General features: G+C 28.5%; 1 protein-coding gene across 1 annotated transcript in view; it reads left to right on the top strand.

Moving 5' to 3' along the window:
- LOC123292696 (15-hydroxyprostaglandin dehydrogenase [NAD(+)]-like) overlaps nucleotides 1-23,250 on the top strand; it is a 46,964-nt gene extending 23,714 nt beyond the window's left edge. The window contains exons 7-8 of the mRNA XM_044873410.1: nucleotides 19,821-19,942; nucleotides 23,146-23,250. Coding sequence (XP_044729345.1) covers nucleotides 19,821-19,942; nucleotides 23,146-23,250 — 227 coding nt within the window. The remainder of the gene's footprint in view (nucleotides 1-19,820; nucleotides 19,943-23,145) is intronic.
- The last annotated feature ends 374 nt before the right edge of the window (nucleotides 23,251-23,624 follow it).

Below are 23,624 nucleotides of genomic sequence, written 5' to 3' on the forward strand. Positions count from 1 at the left end.
AGTATCAAGAACTATAATACAAAGAACAAATAATAAAAAGGCAACAGCACACAATGCTCTTAAACGTTCCCCCATTTAAGTACTGACTGTTCCCCATAATGTGAACTATAATTTTCACTCCGTTACAAAATTACTATAGTAAAATCGGTCAACGCGCCCAGAGAAGTTTTCACTTCAATATAACATGCCTCGCTCCTCCCCCGTTTGTAATCACTTATTAAAAAGGGTCTGGAATTGTAGGCAATTAACTAGACAAATTAAAAGATGGAAAAATAATCAAATTAAATTGTTTTAACTATGTAATAATTTACTATTGTAATAATACATTAGAATAATATCTAATATTATATATTAACATGTGCACATAAACATATCATTCCATGCATGAAGGCATGATAAAGCATAAGCTGTTGCTTATTTAAAAATGCTACTAAAATATCATAAACAATGTAAAAACATTGATGGCATCATTTATCAATAATGGTGTATTTCATCTAATGCAAAATTTTTATTAGAATTTTAACTTTCAACGGGATTCTAAATATTCATAAGGGTGGTTAAATAAAAATCCACCCATCTCATTGCATTAATGCAAGATATAATCACTGTAAAGAACAAAACAGATCAATGCACGGAGACATTTACCATCCTAATAATTTTTTCTGAAAAAAATTTACAATACTTTTCGGATCTCGTAAGATTGTGTTTTTCTTGGCTTTCATGTGCTGATTTTCATTAAGTTTTGCTCGTCTAATAGGTAGTGATATTCGAACTGTGATTTCGATCGGATTTTTGTTGTTGTGTCCAATATATAATGCCATAAGTTTCATTTTGTGCCTTTGAATACTTTTGGTACTTCACACATAATTTATTTTTTTCGAACGATCACTAAAAATTACTAAGAAAAATGAAAAAAGTAATTTTTTTATTGATTTTTCTTGTAATTTTATAATTGAAAACGGTTTATTCTAAACGATATATTTAAACGGCAGTGACATCAAAATAAATTCAACAAAATATTACCTTTTTCCAAACAAAACCTTTTTTATTCTTCCACTCTTTGTCCCTCTTTTAAATGACTTTCCAAAATTTCAACTGCAACCGTTAAGGAAATTATTGAAACTTTCCAGCATCAGAGGCATTGTCTTCTACCAGAATTTTATAAGATTAACATTGTAAATCGTGATAAGGGTATCACTTTTTAAACTCAAGAAATTTCTCCTAATTTTTATTAATAGGTTCACACCTGTTATACTAATTCATACTTCCTGATTAAATCAATTTAAATGCATAGCTCACGATTTCATTGTGTTCTTACATAAATTTCAAAAATAATGTACAGCTAGATTCGATATTATTTAATTATATTAACACACTTGGGAGTTTCACAATAGAGGAACGATATTGGGATGCCATCTCGCAAGTAGTTAACTTGTTTCATAAGTATCTGCTAAACAGTTTGCTACTCATAAGTAATCCGTAGGTCAATTTTTAAAGATATAATCACTCTATTCATGTAGCTGAAAAATGTAGAGTGGCTGGTAAATCGTAGAAAATGATTCCCTTGTTATCCGAGAACTTTTAACAACAAAGTACACCAAATTAATCCGAGTGCGATCTTAGTTTTTAGTGCAATCTTACGGATCTCAGATAGTAAGCGCACGTATTATAAAACTTAGTTAAGGAAAGAATTATTAGCCAGAAATAAAAAAAATTTCTATTTCTTTGCTAAACGAATCAATTTATGAATACAGCATATGTGAAGTATACTATTTAAATTAAAACATAGTTGTTTTTTTTTTAATTCAGGGCTGTGTAAAACTTATTAATCTATAAGATGTTTTGCTGTTCTTATTTAACTAACTCATTCTAATCAATAGTTTTATTATCCTACTATCTTGAGATTTTTCCCCTAAGCAATCCAACCCGCCGTTGGTACCTGAATTTCCCTCGGACACTCTTTGCTTCGAACTGATAGTATTCAGAACGGAATGTATTATACGGCATAGTACAGAAAAACGCTTTTATATACGGTATAGTACAGAAAATTTGCTTTAATTGATTTCCTATGTTTATTGACATACAATATAAGTTAATAAATTATTTCAAATATTTCATATTATATTGCATCAAAGTGAATTTTTTTATATATTTTAAACTTTCCGGTAGGTTTAACTTATCAGTAACAGCAATTCAAATTAATACATTTGTTCTTAACACATACTTTTCACCAAATAAAATATAATGAGCTGATAAAACTGGAGAATCAATTATTATTGAGGAATAATTCCTAAAGATTTTTTATGTACATTTTATTATTTTTTCTGAATGGTTAATGATACTGACAGTCTAGTGTAGTGTATATTCGATTTGTCGAAAAATAAACATCTGTTAAAGATAAAATTTATATAAATCACAAACAATACAAGCGTTGCATAATTAGAGGCACGTCAAAGTTGAAATGCTATTATGACCTAGACTTGTGCCAGCAATAGCATTTTCATTCTATCGTAACTGTAATTATAAGACATTTTTTTTGCAAAACTACACAATAGAGAATGAAAAAATGAAGCACTTCAATATTCATATTAAAATGGTTTCTTATTAGAATATTTGCAAGTTCAGATGGGCAAATTTTCACATCTATAGCTACGACTAGAAAAAGTTCGTTTTAGTGTAATACAAAGAGAAGCAAGCCGTGGGTAATGATGGAAAAATTACATACAGACTTATAATGTTTGTAAGATTGTAAAGGAAAAAACATGGGGTACATAGAAAACTACCTATACTCGTTCAGCATAATTTCATTTTAAGGGTTACAATCTTGGGACTAAACTTAGTAAACCTGGCATATTACATATATGCATGGTATAAAAAGTTGTTGAAATGTTTGTTCGAAGTACCTATTTATTTTATTTGGTTCGTATTACATACACAATATAACATATATATTAACATTATTTTATTAATAATATTTTTATTTTGTTTAATATGATAATAATTATTAGAGCCTGAAATTATTTGTTACTCCATATGATTCGGTTGTTTAATTTAGTGTAAATCGATATGAATATGAATTATGTATAAATGTGTAAAAATTTATTTACAACAAAAAATTAATGTATATCTATCTATATTATATATTAAATTTAACAGTATTTTTGCAAAAAAAGTAACAATATTAATTTCCCTTTTTAATAATAATATTTCCTATCATTTTTATAATTATTTTTTACAGCGTGAAACACTTTTATTTTATAACGCGAAGTAAACCCTGAGGTGTTCTATACGCGACGTCTTTTAAGCATCAGAAAAAAATAACTAACGCAATTTTGTCATAAAAAACAAGTTAGCAAAAGTGCTAGATAACTTTCTATCAGCTCTGAAACAAAGCACTTTCTTTAAACCTTTATTCTCTCTATCAAATTATGGAGTTAAGGTTTTCGAATTATAATCATTAAAACTGGCATACATTTAGATACTTGCACATTCGTAAAAATTAATCCATACCCATTCCAAATTATACAATTTCAACTATTATTTTTCCACAAGGCTTGTAAAAAGTTAAAACTTAAAAATATTTTGTATTATTATATTTTGGCGAAATTCTGTGCCCTTGCGTGTGTGTATACGCGATTTTATGTGAATTTGATTAATTATAATGAAATGGTAATATAATTCTGCTCGCGAGTTTTTTTCTTTGTAAGCTACCATAAAACGATCAATAGGAGATTTGGATATATATTTTGTATTATCATAAAAATCATAGTTGTGGAAATGAGGCATTTGAGGTCGGAATTTAAAACTACTACTCATATTTTAACGAAACCGGGCTTAAACTGTTCGTAGGATGTGGAAAAAAGTCAGTTTGGTCGGAAAGTGAGGTTTTAAAAAAATACGCGCTAATAAGTTCCTAATAACCAATCCTGCTGAAAAATCGAAAAAAAAACTATGTGTTTTACCACCTTTCCGCTGATAATTTCATTTATCAGCTCCTCAAGTTTAGAGGCTGAGTGCGCATAACAACATAACTGAGCTAATAACTGACTGTTTTAACGTTAACTATAAGCACAAATAACTTGCCGATTTTCAATATTTCAATTTCTTTACAAAATTTAAACTGAAAGAGGTTAAATTTGAGATAAAATTTATTTTCTATAAATTTTGAAAGAGCTAATATTTTATTTGAATTATTCGCAGTTCTCATTTGGAAATATAATAACGGTTGAATTTTTATTATTGACGTAGCCGTACACCGAAGAAAGTTCTTGGAATGTCAACGTTCTCAACAAGATTTCTTGAACTTTTCGGAATTGAATTTTTTTTCATGGGAATAAAATAAAATATCTACCAACCCTTAATACTCTCTAAGTTTTATTAAAATTAGCATACATACTTAAAGTATTGACAAATCAATTTCATGGTTTACCTACCAAAAAATGTCAAGTTATTATGTACATATTAAATCATGTTTATCAAGTAGGAAGCATGCTTTTAACATCAAATATATATATTCATCGAATTCTTAAATAAACTTTATAACTAGGTACCTCAAAAAAAAAAAATATATATATACTTGAAATATTATGAAATTCAAATATTATTAATTCAAGTATAACAAATATGTAGTATAATAGTATATGTAGATATATATTTTATGATTTATTGGACATATTTTGTCATAAAAATTAATAGTTATTGCATTAATAAATCCTTGATTTCAATAAAAGTTAAACAATTATGTTTGTGCGAACTTAAAATGTATGGTAAATTTTATAAAATAATTAATATTTTTGGTGTTTACAACCTGTATATATAGAATATATACCAACGAAAAAAGAAATTTTTATAGCGTAGGCACTCAAGAAGTAATAAGTGAGTTTGAATTCGTAAATGAGTGTAGGTTAATTAGGTCGCGGCTTCGTAAAATCTATCTAGTAAACCGATAGAGATTTAAACAAAATATTAAATGTAAAAAACCCTTATAAAAAAATTAACAACTATTGTTTGTAATATTTTTTCGTAAACATCACTGTTTAGTTTACCCGTAAGCGCACCAATTAGTACAAAACTTAATTGTTTATTTTTCCAAAATCACAAAAGATAGGAAGTTGGAAATTTGCAGGTAGCTTCAACTAGTGTTTTGTAAAACGTTCTTGAGATTTTTTTTTTAAACATACTCTAGAAAATTTTTGAAATTTCCGAAAACCAAATCAGGTATAGTCTTTTTATTTATACAAAATATTGCAATTTAATAAAAGTTCGGTAGAAAAAATTGAGTGTATTTGGATGGTTTTTGAATAATAAAAAAAAAAAAAAAAAAATTCTACAGGGAGCAGCAATATTAAATGTTGTCTAAATGGTTTTTCAAGCCCACTTAAAGAGACTAAAAACTTTGATTGTGGGTTTTTCATACTTGGGTTAAACTTAAAAATGTTTTCGTTTCTCCCCAATAAAAGAGATTGTAAGAAAAGAAAAGAAATCAATAAAATTAAAATTAAAATTGCATTTTCATCCATATAAATGTTTTTTATTTAAATTTTAAATTTACAGGCGGAATTCTTGTGAATAAAATATCATGAAAACCTTGGAAAGAAAAGTCTATTTAGCTTTACAACACCTATATAACATCCTAAAGTTTCTATCTTACATTGTTCAAAAAGCTAAATTGGTACTGAACAGATAAATATAGAAAAAAACAAAGTTAAAACAAATAAAACATGGTCTTATTTCGATGCTGTTTAACTCTTTAAGTATTGACATTGCTTCTTGTTCTTCAAAAAAATTATACTTATCGCAAATTTTAAGTTTTGCAAGACTACTGCTAATAAATTTAGAAGCAAAAATTGTTTAAAATGTACTCGATCCTGATGTACAACGAAAGTTATTCGCTTTGAATATTTTCAAAATAATCATGTAACCAATGGAACTAATGGAAGTAATTCGATATAAAAAATGTTTAAAACTTAAGTAACCAAAACTAATGCAATAAGATAAAACAACAGTATGGTAAATACTTGCCTACAATAACAATAACACAATACAATAATATTGTGTCTGTGTAAGTTAACCCATATTTTATAAATCACGATTTATATGAACCCATCATGACATAGCGGTATTTAAAATTTAAATCGATATGAAAATAACACAAAATGTGTTAAATTTATTTTATAATATATACCTAGTCAAATGTTTAAAAATGGATCCGTAGGCTTGAACAAGATTGTCGTTCTTTGTAATTTATACCCCAAAAACGAACGGTATTTAAGTTTTGCAAGGTGGATATTGGATACCTTAGAACCTGGGCAACAAACTGCTGGTAATACTGCTAGAATGTGTGATTATAAAAATTAATTAGGTGGACGTTATGAATATTGATATTATGGAAGACAACATGGTGGATTGTAAATAATCAATGCGGCGCCATCGAAAGCTCTACAAAAAAAAATCAAAGGTTCTTTTCTTATTATCAAAAGTTCTATTCTTGGTAGTTCGTAAAATATACAAGTTCGTACAAAAGTACTTACTGCGCGTTACACGGTAAGAACTGCATGGCGTTTACTATAGTGCTGATATAGTATCGAGACACATACCATGAGTATCTATCATTGAATAGGGCTATCCATCCGGCGAATTACGAGTATCATCAACCAGTATTGACCTGACGATCATACTGCATGGACTCGTCCGCCATATTTATTGCTACCGTTACTATTCCCTCTATACAACACACAGTATAGCGTTCACACTGATACTGACATAGTGATATCCACAAAAGATTCCCCAACAGTAATGACGAAAAAAAAAGAATCATAGAAAATTTCCTATTATGAATAATTATCTTTTAAAATTTGCAAAATAAGGTATAAAGAGAGATTATCATCTAAGGTTGTACTTAAATATTTAACATGACTTTATTAACTTTATTGTTATATAAATAAGAACTACATTTTTATACCATGCATATATGAAATATACATAGTATATTAAGTTTAGTCCCAAGTTTGTAATGCTTAAAAATATTGATGCTACAAACAAAATTTTGCTATAGGTGTTCATAGAATCACCTAATTAGTTTATTTCCGACTGTCTGTCTGTCTGTCGTCTATCCGTCTGTCATCGCGATTACTCAAAAGCGAAAGGAGATATAGGACTGAAATTTTTAAAGCGTGCTGAGGACGTAAAAAGTGAAGTCAAGTTCATAAATGAGCAAAATAGGTCAATTTGGTCCTGAGGCCGTAGGACCCATCTTGTAAACCGTTAGAGATAGAACAAAAGTTAAAAAAGTTTCTTTACAAAAAAATAGACAACTTTTGTTTGAACCATTTTTTCGTAAACATCACTGTTTACCCGTGAGACTGCAAAAAGGACAGTTTTTGATCACAATGATCCGAAGAACATTTTGGGGGTGGTTTGGAAAAGCTTCACAGAAAGCCAATTTCCTATACATTATAGATAGGATTATGAGATCCAATTAATTTACAATTGGGAAGTTATTTTTGAATTACCAAGACACAATGAAAAAAAATTTTTTCAGTAAAGCGGTGACGAATCATGCTCTAACATTTTCAGCATAAAATATAAATGATGAATTTGAACTACAGAATGCTATACGCTGCCATATATGACATTTTTAATATTTCATACTATCTTACTTCACATGCAAGTAAATAAAAAAAAGTATTTGTAGTATCTAATGGTTTCATTGTTGTTTCAATTAGTTTATGTTGTCTCATACATTTTATTATGCTTTTAGTTAGTTGATCGATTCAAAATATCAAAACTATGTTGCTTAACATGTATTTTTGTCTCTATAGTTAAGTAGGTAAATAAATACAATCAAAGACAAGTAGAAGATATTGATAACGTCATAAACATAGTAGCAGTATAATAATTATTTAAATATTAATAATAATAATTTCAGCTTGTTCAATTTGATGTTGATAATTTATTGTTTTGTAAATTTAAATGAAGTGAATATAGATTTATGTTGTGTCATTGTGAATGTAACGATGTTCATTAATCTACGATTTACGGTTAACTGTTTGATGAATAAGATGCATATCTACAATATCACATATTATTTCTTATCGTTGTTATTTGTGATTTTAAATATTTCGAATTTGGTCCCGATGTTTGCACAATTTTCTATAAATAATATGGGGTTTATGATGAGTATGATATCACAATCGCGCTTGTCATATCTTGGCCTGCTTTGTCTTTATAATTTTGGTTTTCAATGTGATTTCCTGATATTCTGCTTTTATCAGAGAAAGCAGTAGTCCAGAATCTCAACACGGCCATGTCCAGCTACTTGTTTCCTTTCGGAATATATCGTAAATATATTCCGCTTTTGTGAATCTATTAGTATCTACTCATCTAATTGAATTTATATTATATGCGTGACTCAAGTATAAAATGCCATGCCAAATGTAGAACGGACTCCTATCTTAAGTTTATCAGTGTTTATGCAAACATTGGCCCTATACTTTTTTATATGGATAGAATCTGGGAAAAAGTCAGGTATTTTAATTAAAGTCATGGCTGGTAGATGGTTTATGAAATTTGATCTTTGACAATCGCTGGAAGAGAGGCTAACTCACACAAGAAAGCGAAACAAATCCATTTCCTTTTTTGTTATTTTTTGCGCTTACTGAATTTTGACTGCAATAAAGGTGTTTTGTAATCTAGCCTGTTTTTTCGCAACTAAAACGACAGACTGTGAAAATATCATGGTTGGACATTCACCACTCTCATTTCCCAAAATTCTGCTTGCGTGGTATACTTTGTATACCACATCTAATATAAATGAAAAATAGACAGTTATCTTTTGCTCCACCATTTTTAAATTATCCAATATCAATTAAAAATCATAAATTATTAAAATTTCACAAACAATTTATGCAACGAAATAAATAAACGATTTCGAAACATCGTGATATTATTATAAAATGAATTCCGTTCAATCAATCAACAAAATATAACAAATAATAATGAAAGCATTTAAACACTTTTTATCTATTAAAAAAATTAATGAACAAATATTTAAATATTGAATACTTCATGGATTATTATTAATTAACTGTAGCGAAAAATAATTTTACTCGTGATAATGAATAATAATTCAAAAAACCTTGAACACCCAACTTGTAATTGCAGTTTTTTTCTTAAAGTGGAGTAAATAATCTCTTCTATATATAAGAAACTTTCTCGTCAAGCCAGATGTTGCAGGCACAGTACCAGCTAAGGTGTACTTTTCATCATGACATCCAAAAGCAATGCTATAATGGCAAAAGTGCTATAATTATTCAAATATATTATTGAAAAAAACACCGGATTTTTTTTTAAAAATCTTTCCACACCTTCATTTCGAAAGCGGAAGAACGTTGCCATAGCGACCATGGTTGTAGTTTGAACAAAATATATTTTGCATCATTTATACTGTCACCTGCTGATGCTCTTGGGAAACATTTTTTCGTTTGCCTCAATTGTATAATTTTTCTTAGTGTCATTAACTTAATAATACTGAACACTTAAATTTTAAAAGAAATTGAGTATTAAGTCTGGAATCGCTCGATTTCTAGCAGTGCCTATAGCGCCCTAATCAAAATTGGAATAGGGCTGATCTATTTGTAGTTGATTAACCAATTTTGATTTTGTTTTGATTCGCTTAATAGGTAATTTAATGGAGAGTGTTTTTAGCTATATTTCAAGCGGGTTAAGGGTTCTAAACCCTTAAAAACTAAAGAATCGGCGATGATCTACCGGTTCATTTTGGAAAAAGTTTTAAAAATAAAGTTAATTTAATGGAAAGTGTTCTTAGATATGTTTAAAGTGCGAGTTCAGGGTTTCGTACCCGCAAAATTTGTCGTTTTAAAATTTTGTAAATTTCCTTTGTATTTTTTCAAATTTCTCACCCTAAGAAACAAAAGTGGATAGGGGGTTAAATTTGGCCATCCTTTATAATAACAGTTAATACCGAATTGAAAATGTATTGACAGAAAACTTAGAAAGTTCAGATGGTAAGGAAGCTGGAGTCAACTTTTATTTATACGAAGTATTGATTTATTTGCTATCAAAAACGAAATATCATTTTCCTCGTGTTAATGAATAATGATGTAATAAAATCCTTGAAATCCCCTCCTTTACTTGTAAATATAGTTTTTACAATAAATGAACTGAATACTTACTTATATGTAAGAGACTGTCAGGGAACAATATCCGTGTTTTTGTATAAGTATATCAAATACTTCTTATGTTTATATTTATTTCTTAAATCATTGATACATTTATCTCTGTATATTTGAAAACATGTTATAAGAAGTATTGGCACGTGATTTAAATAGGGTTTACAGTTGAGTTTATTTTATTTTTTATACCATACGTTCATATAATACTCCTGAGAATAGTGTAAAATGTAGTACCTCGAGTACAATGTACTTTAAATCAGTCAATGTAGTTTCTTAGCAGATTTACTAGACAATATTTCTATTCAATCGAAGACATTTAATTTGATTGCAGATCGGCTAAAAACTCATTTATAAGATCGTTTTGCTCTCGTATAGACTGAAAATTAAATTATGCGATAAAAGTAAAAAATTTATTTAAAAACTATTTATTTAAAAACTGACAATTGCATAACTCCATATCCCTATATATTATAAATGTGAAAGTTCGCATGTTTGTTAGATTGTTTGTTTGTATGTTTGTTTGTTACGCTTTCACACTAAAACTAGCGAATGGTTTTTAATGAAACTGTACAGTTATATAGCTCATGCATCAGAATAACACATGAGCTGTAATTTATACAGATATATTAAAAAATAAAATAAAAAATAAAATTTAATCTGACATTTACTATTTTAAATTTTTACATAAATTTTTAATTTATGGTTCAACATGATGATTATAGATGGAGCAGATGTATGATCATCATTTTGAACCATAAATTAAAGAATTCTGTAAAAATTCAAAATAGAAAATGTCAAACATATCATGGCCAACTATTTTGATATACTCAATGAATTATGACTATTTTATATGTAACAAAATTGAAAACTGTGTGTGAATCAAAAAAGGGCGGAGGCTATAAAAAGGTAGTTTTTACTTTTAAGCCAAGTGAAGCAGGCAAGTATCAATCAAGTTGTATTATAAATGATACTCTACGTAAATCATTAGTAATTGGTGAATGAGTGTTTATACCATATTCCAGCCTTAAGCACCACCATTAAATTTGGAGGACGAAAATATGCAATTGGATTGACAACCGCAACTTCCAACAACAATCATATAATAAAGTATCCTCTAAATTTTACGCTCATTTTTTTGATTTTTATAAGTTATCAAATAAGGTAAGTGAATTATAAGTGGGAAAAATATGCCTCATTCTCATGGAATGAGAAAAGAGTCATTAAAAATACTAGTTGAAGATATTGCAAAAAAAAAACTAATCACTTTCTTGATTCGAATGTTCTCCAAAGATCGCATAGAAATCAATATTTCTAGCAAGAACTGGAAATCAATATTTTAGGCTTTACAAACTTAGGATTAATATACACCTGACATATTTTATATTAATAGGTACATATTTCATATGTACAAACTCCTGATATATATCATACATAAACCCGTGGACTTGAAGAAAACCAAAGCTCTTTTTTATATGCTGTAATTTAATCCAATATGATCACTGAAATTTAAGAATAATATTTTATAGTTTTAGGGCCCCCGCAGACTGCAGACTTTTTATCGGCCGATAATTTGGTCGGCTTCTTAATCAGTATGGAGAGGAATGCATATGCGCACACTACAGCGATTCAGTATCGGCCGATAAAAAAGTTTGATGGGCAGCCCGATTACATTCAAACAAATCTGTCGGCCAACTATTGGCCGACTGTTTAATCAGTATTGGCGCATACACGCCTGCGCATACATGACGATTGTTTAGTCGGCCGATAGCTGAGTTCGCTCTGTGATTTGGCTCTTCCACAGGTATAGAAAGACTTAAATTTGTATCCTCCTTCGCTATGGCTGGTCCAATTAGCTTGAAAAGTTCATTGAAGCTGGTAATGCTCATTCAATAATAGGCGGAAATTTTTTTCGGGTAATCAAGTAATTTGGAATGCATAGTGTAAAATTTTCCACTAACTAATCTATCACTGAGAATGGGATGCACCCGATACTCTCGGAATCTCTTGTTGATTTTCCTCCTCCGGAGTATGATGAGACCAATAATTTTCCCGACTAAACTATCGGCCGATAAAAAGTCTGCAGTCTGCGGGGGCCCTTAATAGATAATAGTTTCGATCTCAAGTGGGTGCAGCAACATTGTATATGCTTTGAATTGTATACTCACCTGCAATTGTTTCAATAAATCATAAATTATAACATTGGATGTATTATTTTATATTTAAAATTTATATAAATAAAAAAAATATGCTCAAGTCAAGTTGTTTCTTGAATGTTGACATCCTTTAATTGTACCCACCTTTCAATATCATAAATATTTGTGACTTCAAACATAATTTAATTTGTAAAGATACAGATAATAAGAAAATATCCAATGTCATATAACTTCACTCAATAACCATGTATGTGAACATAAACAAACGCTCGTGTGCATTACTATTATGTGAGGCATTCACAATGAATTATTTTAAACTAGATTGATGCCCACCCGCTTTACTGGGCTTAAAAGTAAAAACCACCGCTTTATAGCCTCCAACCTCTCTTGATTTGCACAGTTTTCAATTTTGGTAAATGTAGTAAAATAATCATAATTCATTGAGTATATGCGAAAAGTTGGCCATGATTTGTTTGACAATTACTATTTAAAATTTTACAGAATTCTTTAATTTATGGTTCAAAATGATGATCATAGTTCTGCTCCATCTATAATCATCATTTTGAACCTAAATTAAAGATTTCTGTAAAAATAGTTAAAAAAGGTAAATGTCAAATAAAATTTTATTTTTATTTTTTTTAAATAAAAATAAAATATAAAATGAAAGAACATTTTTTGTATAGGAAAAATTGCAAATTAAAATCACCTGCCAGGCTATTTTAGCCCCCACCAAATCATGCCAGGCAATGATTTTTCGTTTGATTGAATATAAGACTTTAAAATGGTGTAAGTTTCACAGTGCCTCAAGAACATTTTTTGCATAGGAAAAATTGTAAATTAAAAATTTTATAGGTCACTAACGTCCCCCAACCTCCCAGCCAGGTTGTCGATTTCACCATCCACAAATTCGCAAGTTATCAACTTTAATATTTTCAATGTGCCTCAAATATGTACTCAAAAAAGCCACTCAGCTCTTAGACTATGTATAATAAATCTTATTCAATAATCCATAAAAAAAAATCAAATCATGGAAGTACTGATTTGTTTTCTGCCTTAAAATATTTTATTACGGAAAATGATTATTATTTTTATTGCGAAATTGTATAATATTTTTGTGTAAATTATAAAATGTTAAAAAAGGTGTGGTAATTCTTTGTAATATTGTGGTTTTTGGATTTTTTTATTTGAAATAATTACATAGATTTTAATTGATGATTTTATATTTGTGGTGTCTTTATTTACTTATTTCTTTAAGCATTATAGAAACTTGCACAAATCGTGAGTGAAAAGGTTTGTTATGATTCTATTTGACTAGTTTATTTTCTGATAAAAAGTTATTGCTTTCATTTCGAAAAACAAAATAGAAAATATTATAAAATCTGAAGTCTTTACAATAAATCATGCGTTTTATTTAAAATATGACTAATTTTCAATTGTTTACATGTATACATGGTGTAGAAATGTCAAATTAATATTTCTCAAAAATCGTAATTAATTCAAATTGTTTCATTAGAAATTGTGAAAATATGAAACAAAATTGTATAAATAATATTTTGTATAATGTAAGTTAACATATCTTAAATTTGAAAATAGTATAAAAATTTCAGAAAATACTATTATATATTATAGTAAATGGAAAATACTATATATAATAGTATTTAGAAAAAAGTTTTAGAAAATATTCAATGCAAAATATATATGCAATCCATAGACTTATATTCCTCCAGTTACATAATTAAAGTAGTGTGCCGTTACTAAATAATAATTATAATAATTAATCTGACTATGTGTATCTACGGTTGATGAAATATAAAACGTTAAATTATAATATCTTGGTTTTTATTTTTTCAATGTACATGTTTATAATGAATAAAAATAAATTGAAGTTTTTAATAAACAGAAAGTTATTATTTTAGGTCCATATGGTCATATCCAATGCTGTTTGTACTATAGCATATTTGACTTGTGAATCACGGAAAAGTATATTATTATCCCTCTGTTCCTATAAACAATTCGTCATGCCAATTGGTACAATACGACAGAATTAATTTACAGGGTTTAAATTTAGATCATCAATTTACAATTATAATGTATAATTGCAGACTTCGAGTTCAAATATTTGATTTTACTGAGCCTATGTCATGATAAAAAAACACGTAAGCAAAATAGAAATATATATGTTTTATAAACATGTGATTCATATCATTGTACAATGGCATAGTTTCTTTTTACCACGTTTCGATTAACCCTTGACTTCCTATATCAGAACATGTTAATAAATTCGCTTGATTAGTAATATGTTAGAATTGGGTTTAGTCTATTAAAGAGTCTTCGTTCAACGAAAGCAAGTATTTATAAAATATTTTTTTTTTTTTTTTTTTTTTTAGTTTTTATTATTATTATCATATTTTTAATTTAAATATTTATTTTTCTTCTATAAAAACAAACATATTCATTTAAACTTAAATAAACAAACGTTATTCTCATCAATGTAAGTGGACGGTGTTATATGCATACAGTGTGTTTATTTCAAAACTATCCACCCTTAAAAACTATTAACCTGATATGTGATAATTGCTTTGAGTGAAAACACGTCGATTTAGATGTCGAACAGAAAGGTATGGTACCTAGAGAATTTTAGGTTTCACCCATTAACCCCTAGCCACTCTAATTTTGAAATTTCAAATGACACCCCCTACGTTGTAATACATAATTTGACAGAGCGTAAAAAAAACCATGAAAAAAAAATTGAAATCGATCGATTGGTTCTTAAGATAGACTACGCAGAAAATGGCAGATATCCACCCGCAATAACTTATGCCCTGAAGTAATTATTGTTTTGAATGAAAACACATCAATTTAGATATCGACAGAGATGTTCAAAAACTGTACCTAGGAAATTTTAAGTTTCATACCTTTACCCCACCCACCAAAACTTTCCATTTCAAATTGCACCCCCTACCTTGTGATATCTCATTGAAAAAGGCATACAATTCTGTCTTCAAGCATGGCAAAAAAATGAAATCGATCGATTGGTTCTTAAGATATACTACACAGAAGATGAATTTCATATCTACCATCTTCCGTGTTGTCTATCTTTTAAATTTCATGAGGCACCACCTACTTGGTGATACCTCATTTGAAAGAGCACACAATTCTCTCTTCAATCGTGATAAAAATTGAAGTCGATCAATTGGTTCTTAGAATGGACTACCCAGAAGATACCTTCCACCTTCAGTGTAGTCTATCTTGAGATCCAATGGATCGATTTCATTTATTTATCATGATTAAATAGAGATTGTGAAGTGATGTGGAACAAGGTAGGATTTGCTATTTGAAATTTCATAGTTAGAATGGCTAAGCGTGAGGAGGTGATTCTTTAAATTCTTTAATACTATTTTTGAAATTCCTCCTCGATAGCTAACCGAAGTGTTTCACTCAAAACAATAATCACATCAAGTCAAGAGTTATAAAGGATGGATACTAAATTGAACACACTGTACGTATACCTTTGAATAAATATTCTACATTACATTTAAGTGTTCAATCTTTAATTGCATTGATTTATTGAAATATCGACACATCTTGAATAAAGTATATACTGAATAAGGACCTGGACGTACATACAAGATACGGGCGAAAAATATAACCTTAATTTGACAGTCGGGTGAAAAAGATCAAATTTTTCAATTTGTGTTCGTTGCTTTAGGTCTAATTTAGTTCATGAGTTGTGTTTTTAGGCTTTGTGGTACTCCAAATCTTACAATTGAATTGGATAGACCCTTAATTGTCGATTTTAGGGTTCAAAAATAATATAATATAAAAAAACTTCATTATTTATATAAATAAGCAATTGAAATGGGCAGTACGGAATGACAAATTCTATACAAAAATAATTTTAATAATACAATATTTTTATAACATATCAATTTCAATGTGTACACAGCTTATTCAAAAACAAAAGCTTCCTAGTTACAATTAGTTACAAAAACGTTAGAGGGCTTTAAATTTTGAATAATTTAAAAATAATTTCCAGATAATTATTCATTCACATAATAAATATTCAAAATATTACAATTGCACGTAATAATTTCAATTTAAAATTCATATTTATATTATTTTAATATTAATATCAAATATCTACGAACTCGAATACTAAAAAAAGGTGTATATTAAAGCGTTTCAATACCAAAACGATAGTCTTATCAAAAATCTGATATTATGTCTGTCAATTAATGAGTATTTAATACTCATTCTAGTCTTCTGCATTAATATCCAGTCGATTTTCGGGATGGTTTACGAGACATTAATAGTTAGAAACAGCCTTGTTTACAAAGTGGTATATGGACAAGTCGTAATAAATGTAGGATTTTAATCAATATGTGCTTCGAAAACTGTTACTATATGCATAAAAACTTGTATCAATATCCTATACCTCAATTTTTAAGCTTTTAAATCATACCAAAATTAGGAAATTTCTCAGTCATTATTTGATTATTTAAATAAAACTATGCATAAAAATGAAAAATCGATATATACCTAGTAAAAAATAAACGCAAAACTAAAACCATTCTAAGTGTTACTAATAGTACACGTAATTCACTTGATTCATAATGTTATAGTTATAATACTATATATAATCATTTCATCGAATAAAAAAAATTACACAGAAAAGTTGGGACTCGATCCCGGGTCACTTCGATATCCTTTCAGGTTGCTTAAAATTAAGAAGAAAAAAAACTAAACGTCAATTTTCATCTCTATTTCAGAGTTAAAGGTGAATCTTTAATCAATTTATTTTTACATCATCGCACATTTTTAAAAAGCTTATGTAATTATACAACTATCATATACATCCTCTGTTGATTTTTTGAAAATCGCCCTTTTTTCTGCCGTGTTTTGATCTTTATTTCTTGTATACAAATCACGAGCCTACAAGCAAATCTTTGTTTCAAATCTATAAAATAATAGAATTTATTACCTGGGAAGGATTTGATTGAAACTATAAGGATCGAATTCACATGAGTAGCTTGTTTCTTGTCAGTCTTTTACACTATGTTTTATGCTGACTGTTTTCTTTTCTTTTTTGGCAAATTAAAAATTATTGGTGCTCGAAAATATATTAGGAAGAAAATAAAATTGATGGTAGATATTATTAATATTTCATCGTGTTTCACCCACACTTATATAATTATTTTATTATTAAAAATACTGTTTACAATATAAATATATGTATATAATAATAACAATTATGTTATTATTATTACTTAATTAGATTTTAATAAAATTATTAATTATAGATACAGAGTGGTACAAGTTGTAACAGCAGGATAGGAATTCATCAAATAATAGATTTAAAAAAAGACAATTTTTCAATACAGTAGTATCCGGGAACGCGCCTTTTCGGAATTTTGAGAATTTGGAAGAAAAAGATCTACAGTACAGAGGAGGATATGGTTTCGATTCTAACATTACTACGAAATTTCCCGAGACTCAATTTCAGTGTAACCTATAACGTTTTTAAGGCACTATTATTCTGTCTTATTGTATTCAATTATCTTGCATTCAAGAGAAAAGCAAATGGTTGTTCATATTTTTTCAATGGGCCGTTTTATTGACTGTTTTACGTATTCCATATTGATAACGCCTCGATTTCCAAAATTGTGAATATTGCCAAAACCCCCTACATAGAAAAGTTGAAAATTACACTGTATTATTTAAGTATTTTACAGAATTTAAGACTCAGGTCGTAAGTTTCAAAGACTAGGTGTAGATATGTGATTGTGTCATCACTCTGTTTCAAGATAAAAATCTGTAGCCCCACTGACTTTCCTGCAAATACAATATTGGCACCCATTTTTCTAGGCACTCATTACGCTAATATTCACAATAATATTCTTGTTGTTTAAAATTATCACTCTCTGTCTTATTGATTTTTTTTAACATTATCTAACATTTGATTGAATGAATTTCTTGGTTATTACTTGGATCACTCTATATAATAATATTATAATAATACGTATGTTTTTATATGAATATTCATAATAAATAAATATCATTATTATTATTATTACAATATATGTATTAATTTTATTATTTAAATATTTAAATGAATCTATAATATATAATAAATTTAATTATTATACATATATTATTTTATTTATTATATGGCTATTTATAATCTACATGTTTAGTTATATTATATCCAATCCAGTTAAAAAGGATGCAGCAGAATAATGTGTGATTTTGAAAAGGTTATAGAAAGAATTCCTATCAATTTGTCCAAATTATCTGTTTACCACCACAAATGTGGGATTGCTTTAAAAAATTAAAATTTGAAATTTTTCTGTTAATTTTAAGTAATTGGAAATTTTAAGCAAGAAAAAAATAATCTATCAAACAATAATTTATGCTTTTATCCATTTGTGGATCTTTGTTTTCATTACCTGGGTAGGTTGAAAGTGTCAACCATAAAGGGAGTATTCACATGAACATTTTGTTCATTACTACGTTCATTCTTACGTTGCAAAAGCCTTATGGCACAGCCATATTGAAGTAAATCAAGAATTGTTCCGATACAATTTTTAAATTTCATTGCCAACGCGGCGATATGTGATAAATAATTTCAAGACATACGTCAACCTGTTGATGTTAAACTTATGGGGAATTGAAATACATTTACTAAATTAATAAAATTTTCTTTAAATTATATTTCACTGAATTATAAAGTTATTTAATTGTTTTGAATGCTTTTTTAACTACAGTTTGATAAAGGAATAAAGGAAGAAAGGATAAAGAAATAATTTGGAAAACTTGATGGAATCCTTTTTACGGACGTTACTAAAATTGCACACCACCTTGTACTACTGTTATATATACATAATGGATAAAATTCTAAACTATGGTGTAACCGGTATAAAATAGATAGGTAAAGTGATCAATCATTTTTAGTTTGAATGATGAAAGTTAAAATAAATAAATACTAAAATTGAACGAATAAATTATGAAAACTATAATAACTTCATTTATATATTTTTGAATTATGAATATTGCAGATTTTTTCAACCTATCTAGGTACATTTACAAAATATATTTTTTAAGTCCTTCAGAAATTGTAAAAATTTGTCTCATCACGAGAGTAAAGGTGTAGGTAAGCAAAAAAATATATACTTCGGAAAATTTTCGGGCCTGTTGTCTCTTCTCTTTAGTTTAATAGATATCGTACTCTTTAAAATAAAATAAAAACTTGTGATAGAAATATGGTGAAATGAGTTAAAATGGATTTAATTATTTAGATTGTTGATCAAACTATTTTTAATTAGCTAAATATTTGACACATATGCATAACGCGTGAGCAAATCTCCCATCATGCTACTAAAGATTATCGAACGGTTGATGCAAGTGCTGACGGGTGTGTAAGAAATTATAATCGTAATCAAAAGTTCCAATATATTTGTTTATTAATATATTGGAGATGGGGATGGGTATGAGAATGCCAATCCTATGGATGGAATTGAAGTTGGGCGAACATTATCAGATTGCCGACTTCTTAAAGGTCCAAATCTTCAAGAAAAAAATTTAATGAATCAAGCTGTGGTTTGTCTAAGCTAAAATGCGCAAGGCTACTAAATCATGTCTTCGCTTACTTTTCCATGCTTTAAAATGAATGAATTAACAATTCGACTAAGTCTTGACATAATATGTCTCACAGTTCAATTTTTTTGTTGAAACTGCTTTCAATGGTTTAAATTGTAGGAAATCAAGAATATACGAAACTTATCAAGTGTACATTTTTGAAATGTTTTCATTCCTTTACCTCCATGGGCGTAGAAATACGGGTTGAAATCTAAAAGGCCCCATGTTCTACGCTAGTGCATAGGTGATAAAGTTTATTCATATCAAATTTTAGCAAAGCAGCTTTTTGTTTTGAGTTAAGTTACCAAAAACGATCTCTAAATTTCAAGTACAGGAACGTCTAGGCTCCAGACGAAACAAATTGGTATGATAGCATGTTGAACTAACTCAACTAATTTTGAGGTATACCATATCTGGTTGAGAGTTGTACAAACCTTCCAGAGATACCCTGTGTATCATCATCTTGATTTTATAAGTGGCTCTAGCATCAAAATGAAAAGTTAGGAAATAGTTTTTTGATTTAAGAATTACCAAATCGCCTGCACCCTGCTTTCAAGTAAATTCTGACACGTATAGCGAGGTTATAATTATTATCAATACCTTATACTGATATTGCCGTTCTAAAAGCAAGTCCCCAGTCTACCCCATGGTTCCGTTCATTGGTTAGCTACAAAATCAGATTCGTGGTGTTATTCTTCGTTTCAGTTATAGTTGTAACAACGACAAAAATATAATCTACGATAAAGACATCTCATTATTTATTTTCATCAAAGCATAAAATTAAGAGTTTAAGAAGGATGGTGTATTTAGACAATGCCCACATTATTACGCGATAAAATGCGCATTTTAAACTTTTATTTATAAACGTGATCTTATGAAGATGAAAAAAAATAATAACTATATTACTAATAACATTATTACCTACATAATGTACCTATATTGGTTAATAAAAACACAATCCGTTCACTTTAACCATCATTAAAATTATCGAGAATATTTATTGAAAAATACCTACATTGATTATACTTTTATACCATGTATATATGAAATATACATATTATACCATGTATATATGAAATATACATAGTATATTAAGTTTAGTCCCAAGTTTGTTATACCATGTATATATGAAATATACATAGTATATTAAGTTTAGTCCCAAGTTTGTAACGCTTAAAAACAATGATGCTAGGAAAAAAATTTTGTCATAGGTGTTCATAAAATCACCTAATTAGTCCATTTCCGGTTGTCCGTCCGTCCGTCCGTCCGCCTGTGGACACGATAACTCAAAAACAAAAAAAGATATCAAGCTGAAATTTTTACAGCGTACTCAGGACGTAAAAAGTGAGGTCAAGTTCGTAAATGAGCATCATAGGTCAATTGGGTCTTGGGTCCGTAGGACCCATCTTGTAAGCCGATAGAGATAGAACAAAAGTTTAAATGTAAAAAATGTTCCTTATCAAAAATTAAACAACTTTTGTTTAAACATTTTTTCGTAAACATCACTGTTTACCCGTGAGGCCCCAATTAGGCGGAAATTTTATAATATGTACTATTCTTGATTATCAATTATGTATGTGTCACATGTTTGTATGTGTAATGTGATAATGAAATCAACACTGACTATGCATGGTATTTCAACAATTAACTCAGTCAATTGTTTGTTTTCACTTGTTTCTTCATAAATATTAAAACTATTCAATAATAAAAAAATTACTAAAATTTATTTAAACGAATAGGCAGCTCTACTTTGCATATTCCATTCAAAATTATTACTACAAAATTATTAATTATTCCAAAATTACAAGTATTGGTTTTTTCGATTTTTTGGAATTTTTTTAAGGGGTACCCCTTTATAAAAAATCGAAAAAATCGAGAAAATTTGTTTGTCTCTGGTTTTGATAAAACTCTGTTTATAAGGTAATTTTGACCCAAAAAATTCAAAAATCGTATTAATATAACAGTTAGGCAACTAGTTTCAGAGATATCGAGCCAAAATATGGGATAATGGGTGATAATTCAAAAATTATGCTTCCAATCATCAAATGAATACGATTTTTGAATTTTTTGGGTCAAAATTACCTTATGTACTAAGTTTTATCCAAATCAGAAACCAAAAATTTTTTTCGATTTTTTGGAATTTTTTTAAGGGGTGTACCCCTTTAAAAAAATCGAAAAAATCGAGAAAATTTTTTTCTCTCCAATTTCGATAAGAGTCAGTTTATAAGGTAATTATGACCCAAAAAATTCAAAAATCGTATTAATATAACAGTTAGGCAACTAGTTTCAGAGATATCGAGCCAAAATATGGGATAATGGGTGATAATTCAAAAATTATGCTTCCAATCATCAAATGAATACGATTTTTGAATTTTTTGGGTCGAAATTACCTTATATACTAAGTTTTATCCAAATCAGAAACCAAAAATTTTTTTCGATTTTTTGGAATTTTTTTAAGGGGTTTCAATATTTCGAAGCGTTTCAAACTTTATATAAAAATTTTATATACTCTAATATTAAATATCTACTGCAGTATACAAGATACAAATAAGTAAAAATTGTCATTTTATTTTTGTTAGTATAAATTTAGTGCAAATGCTAAAGAATAAGACTAGTTGAAAAATTGTGACATAGATTCACAAAAAAACTATTATAGTGCAATGTAATTTTATTAAGAAGAATTTTAGTAGGCTAGGTTGTTGATATTACTACATTGTAATTGGACATCTTATACATTTATCTCTTCTATTCTTTATTACCATGAAAGTCATTTACATCAAATTTATTGAAGTTGTAGGAGAAATAATAAAGAAGAACGCAGCACAGGTCCGTAATTTTAACGTTTTGTTCCTTATTGATGGAGACTGTTGTTGTTGTTCATTCCTATAGCTATATGGGAAGTTTTTCGGAAATTATATCTATTTCAATCAGGAAAATAGTAATGCCTGTCTCATCCGGGTAAACCTTCACAATTAGCGTGCGATAAGTTTATACACATAAAACTAATTACACGAACAGGAAAATTAAATAACATTTTTTGTATATAGATTTGAACGAAAGTGCAACTGATGTTGTGTTCATGATGCAATTTGGGTTTAAGTTCTTCAAATAGACATCATAAAAATTGCCGTATCTATTATTTGAACATTCTTGGTAAATTTCAGCAAAATGGAATGTTCACAAATGATTTAGACTTCCGTATTGTATGCCATGGGACTGAATTTCATAAACGGCAATTATTATTTGCAGAAATTTTGACAGGCAAATAAATGAAACATGTTAAACACGATTCGGAACCATGCCATCCTTCCCTATATAGCACTATGCACCTTATAAACACTTTTGTAAAAGAAAAATCCGGTCAAGTGCGAATTTTACTCGCATCCATACGGGGTATTGTACCATCGTAAAACTACTCTATAAATTTTTCCATACTGGTAAAGAACCTCTCTTGTTTCTTTTACAAAAGTTTTTAAAAAGTACATACATAATTTCTTGAAATTATGTATTATTATCTTCACCCTTCTAAGAATGTTCATGACTTACAACTCATCCTTACGATCTTGCAAAATCCTTCGGTTGTAAGTCCGACTCGCATTTGAATGGCTTTTTTTTTTAAAGTAACTTGATTAAAAGTGCTCAA

Source organism: Chrysoperla carnea, chromosome 2, assembly GCF_905475395.1.
Source record: "Chrysoperla carnea chromosome 2, inChrCarn1.1, whole genome shotgun sequence".
Taxonomy (NCBI): domain Eukaryota; kingdom Metazoa; phylum Arthropoda; class Insecta; order Neuroptera; family Chrysopidae; genus Chrysoperla; species Chrysoperla carnea.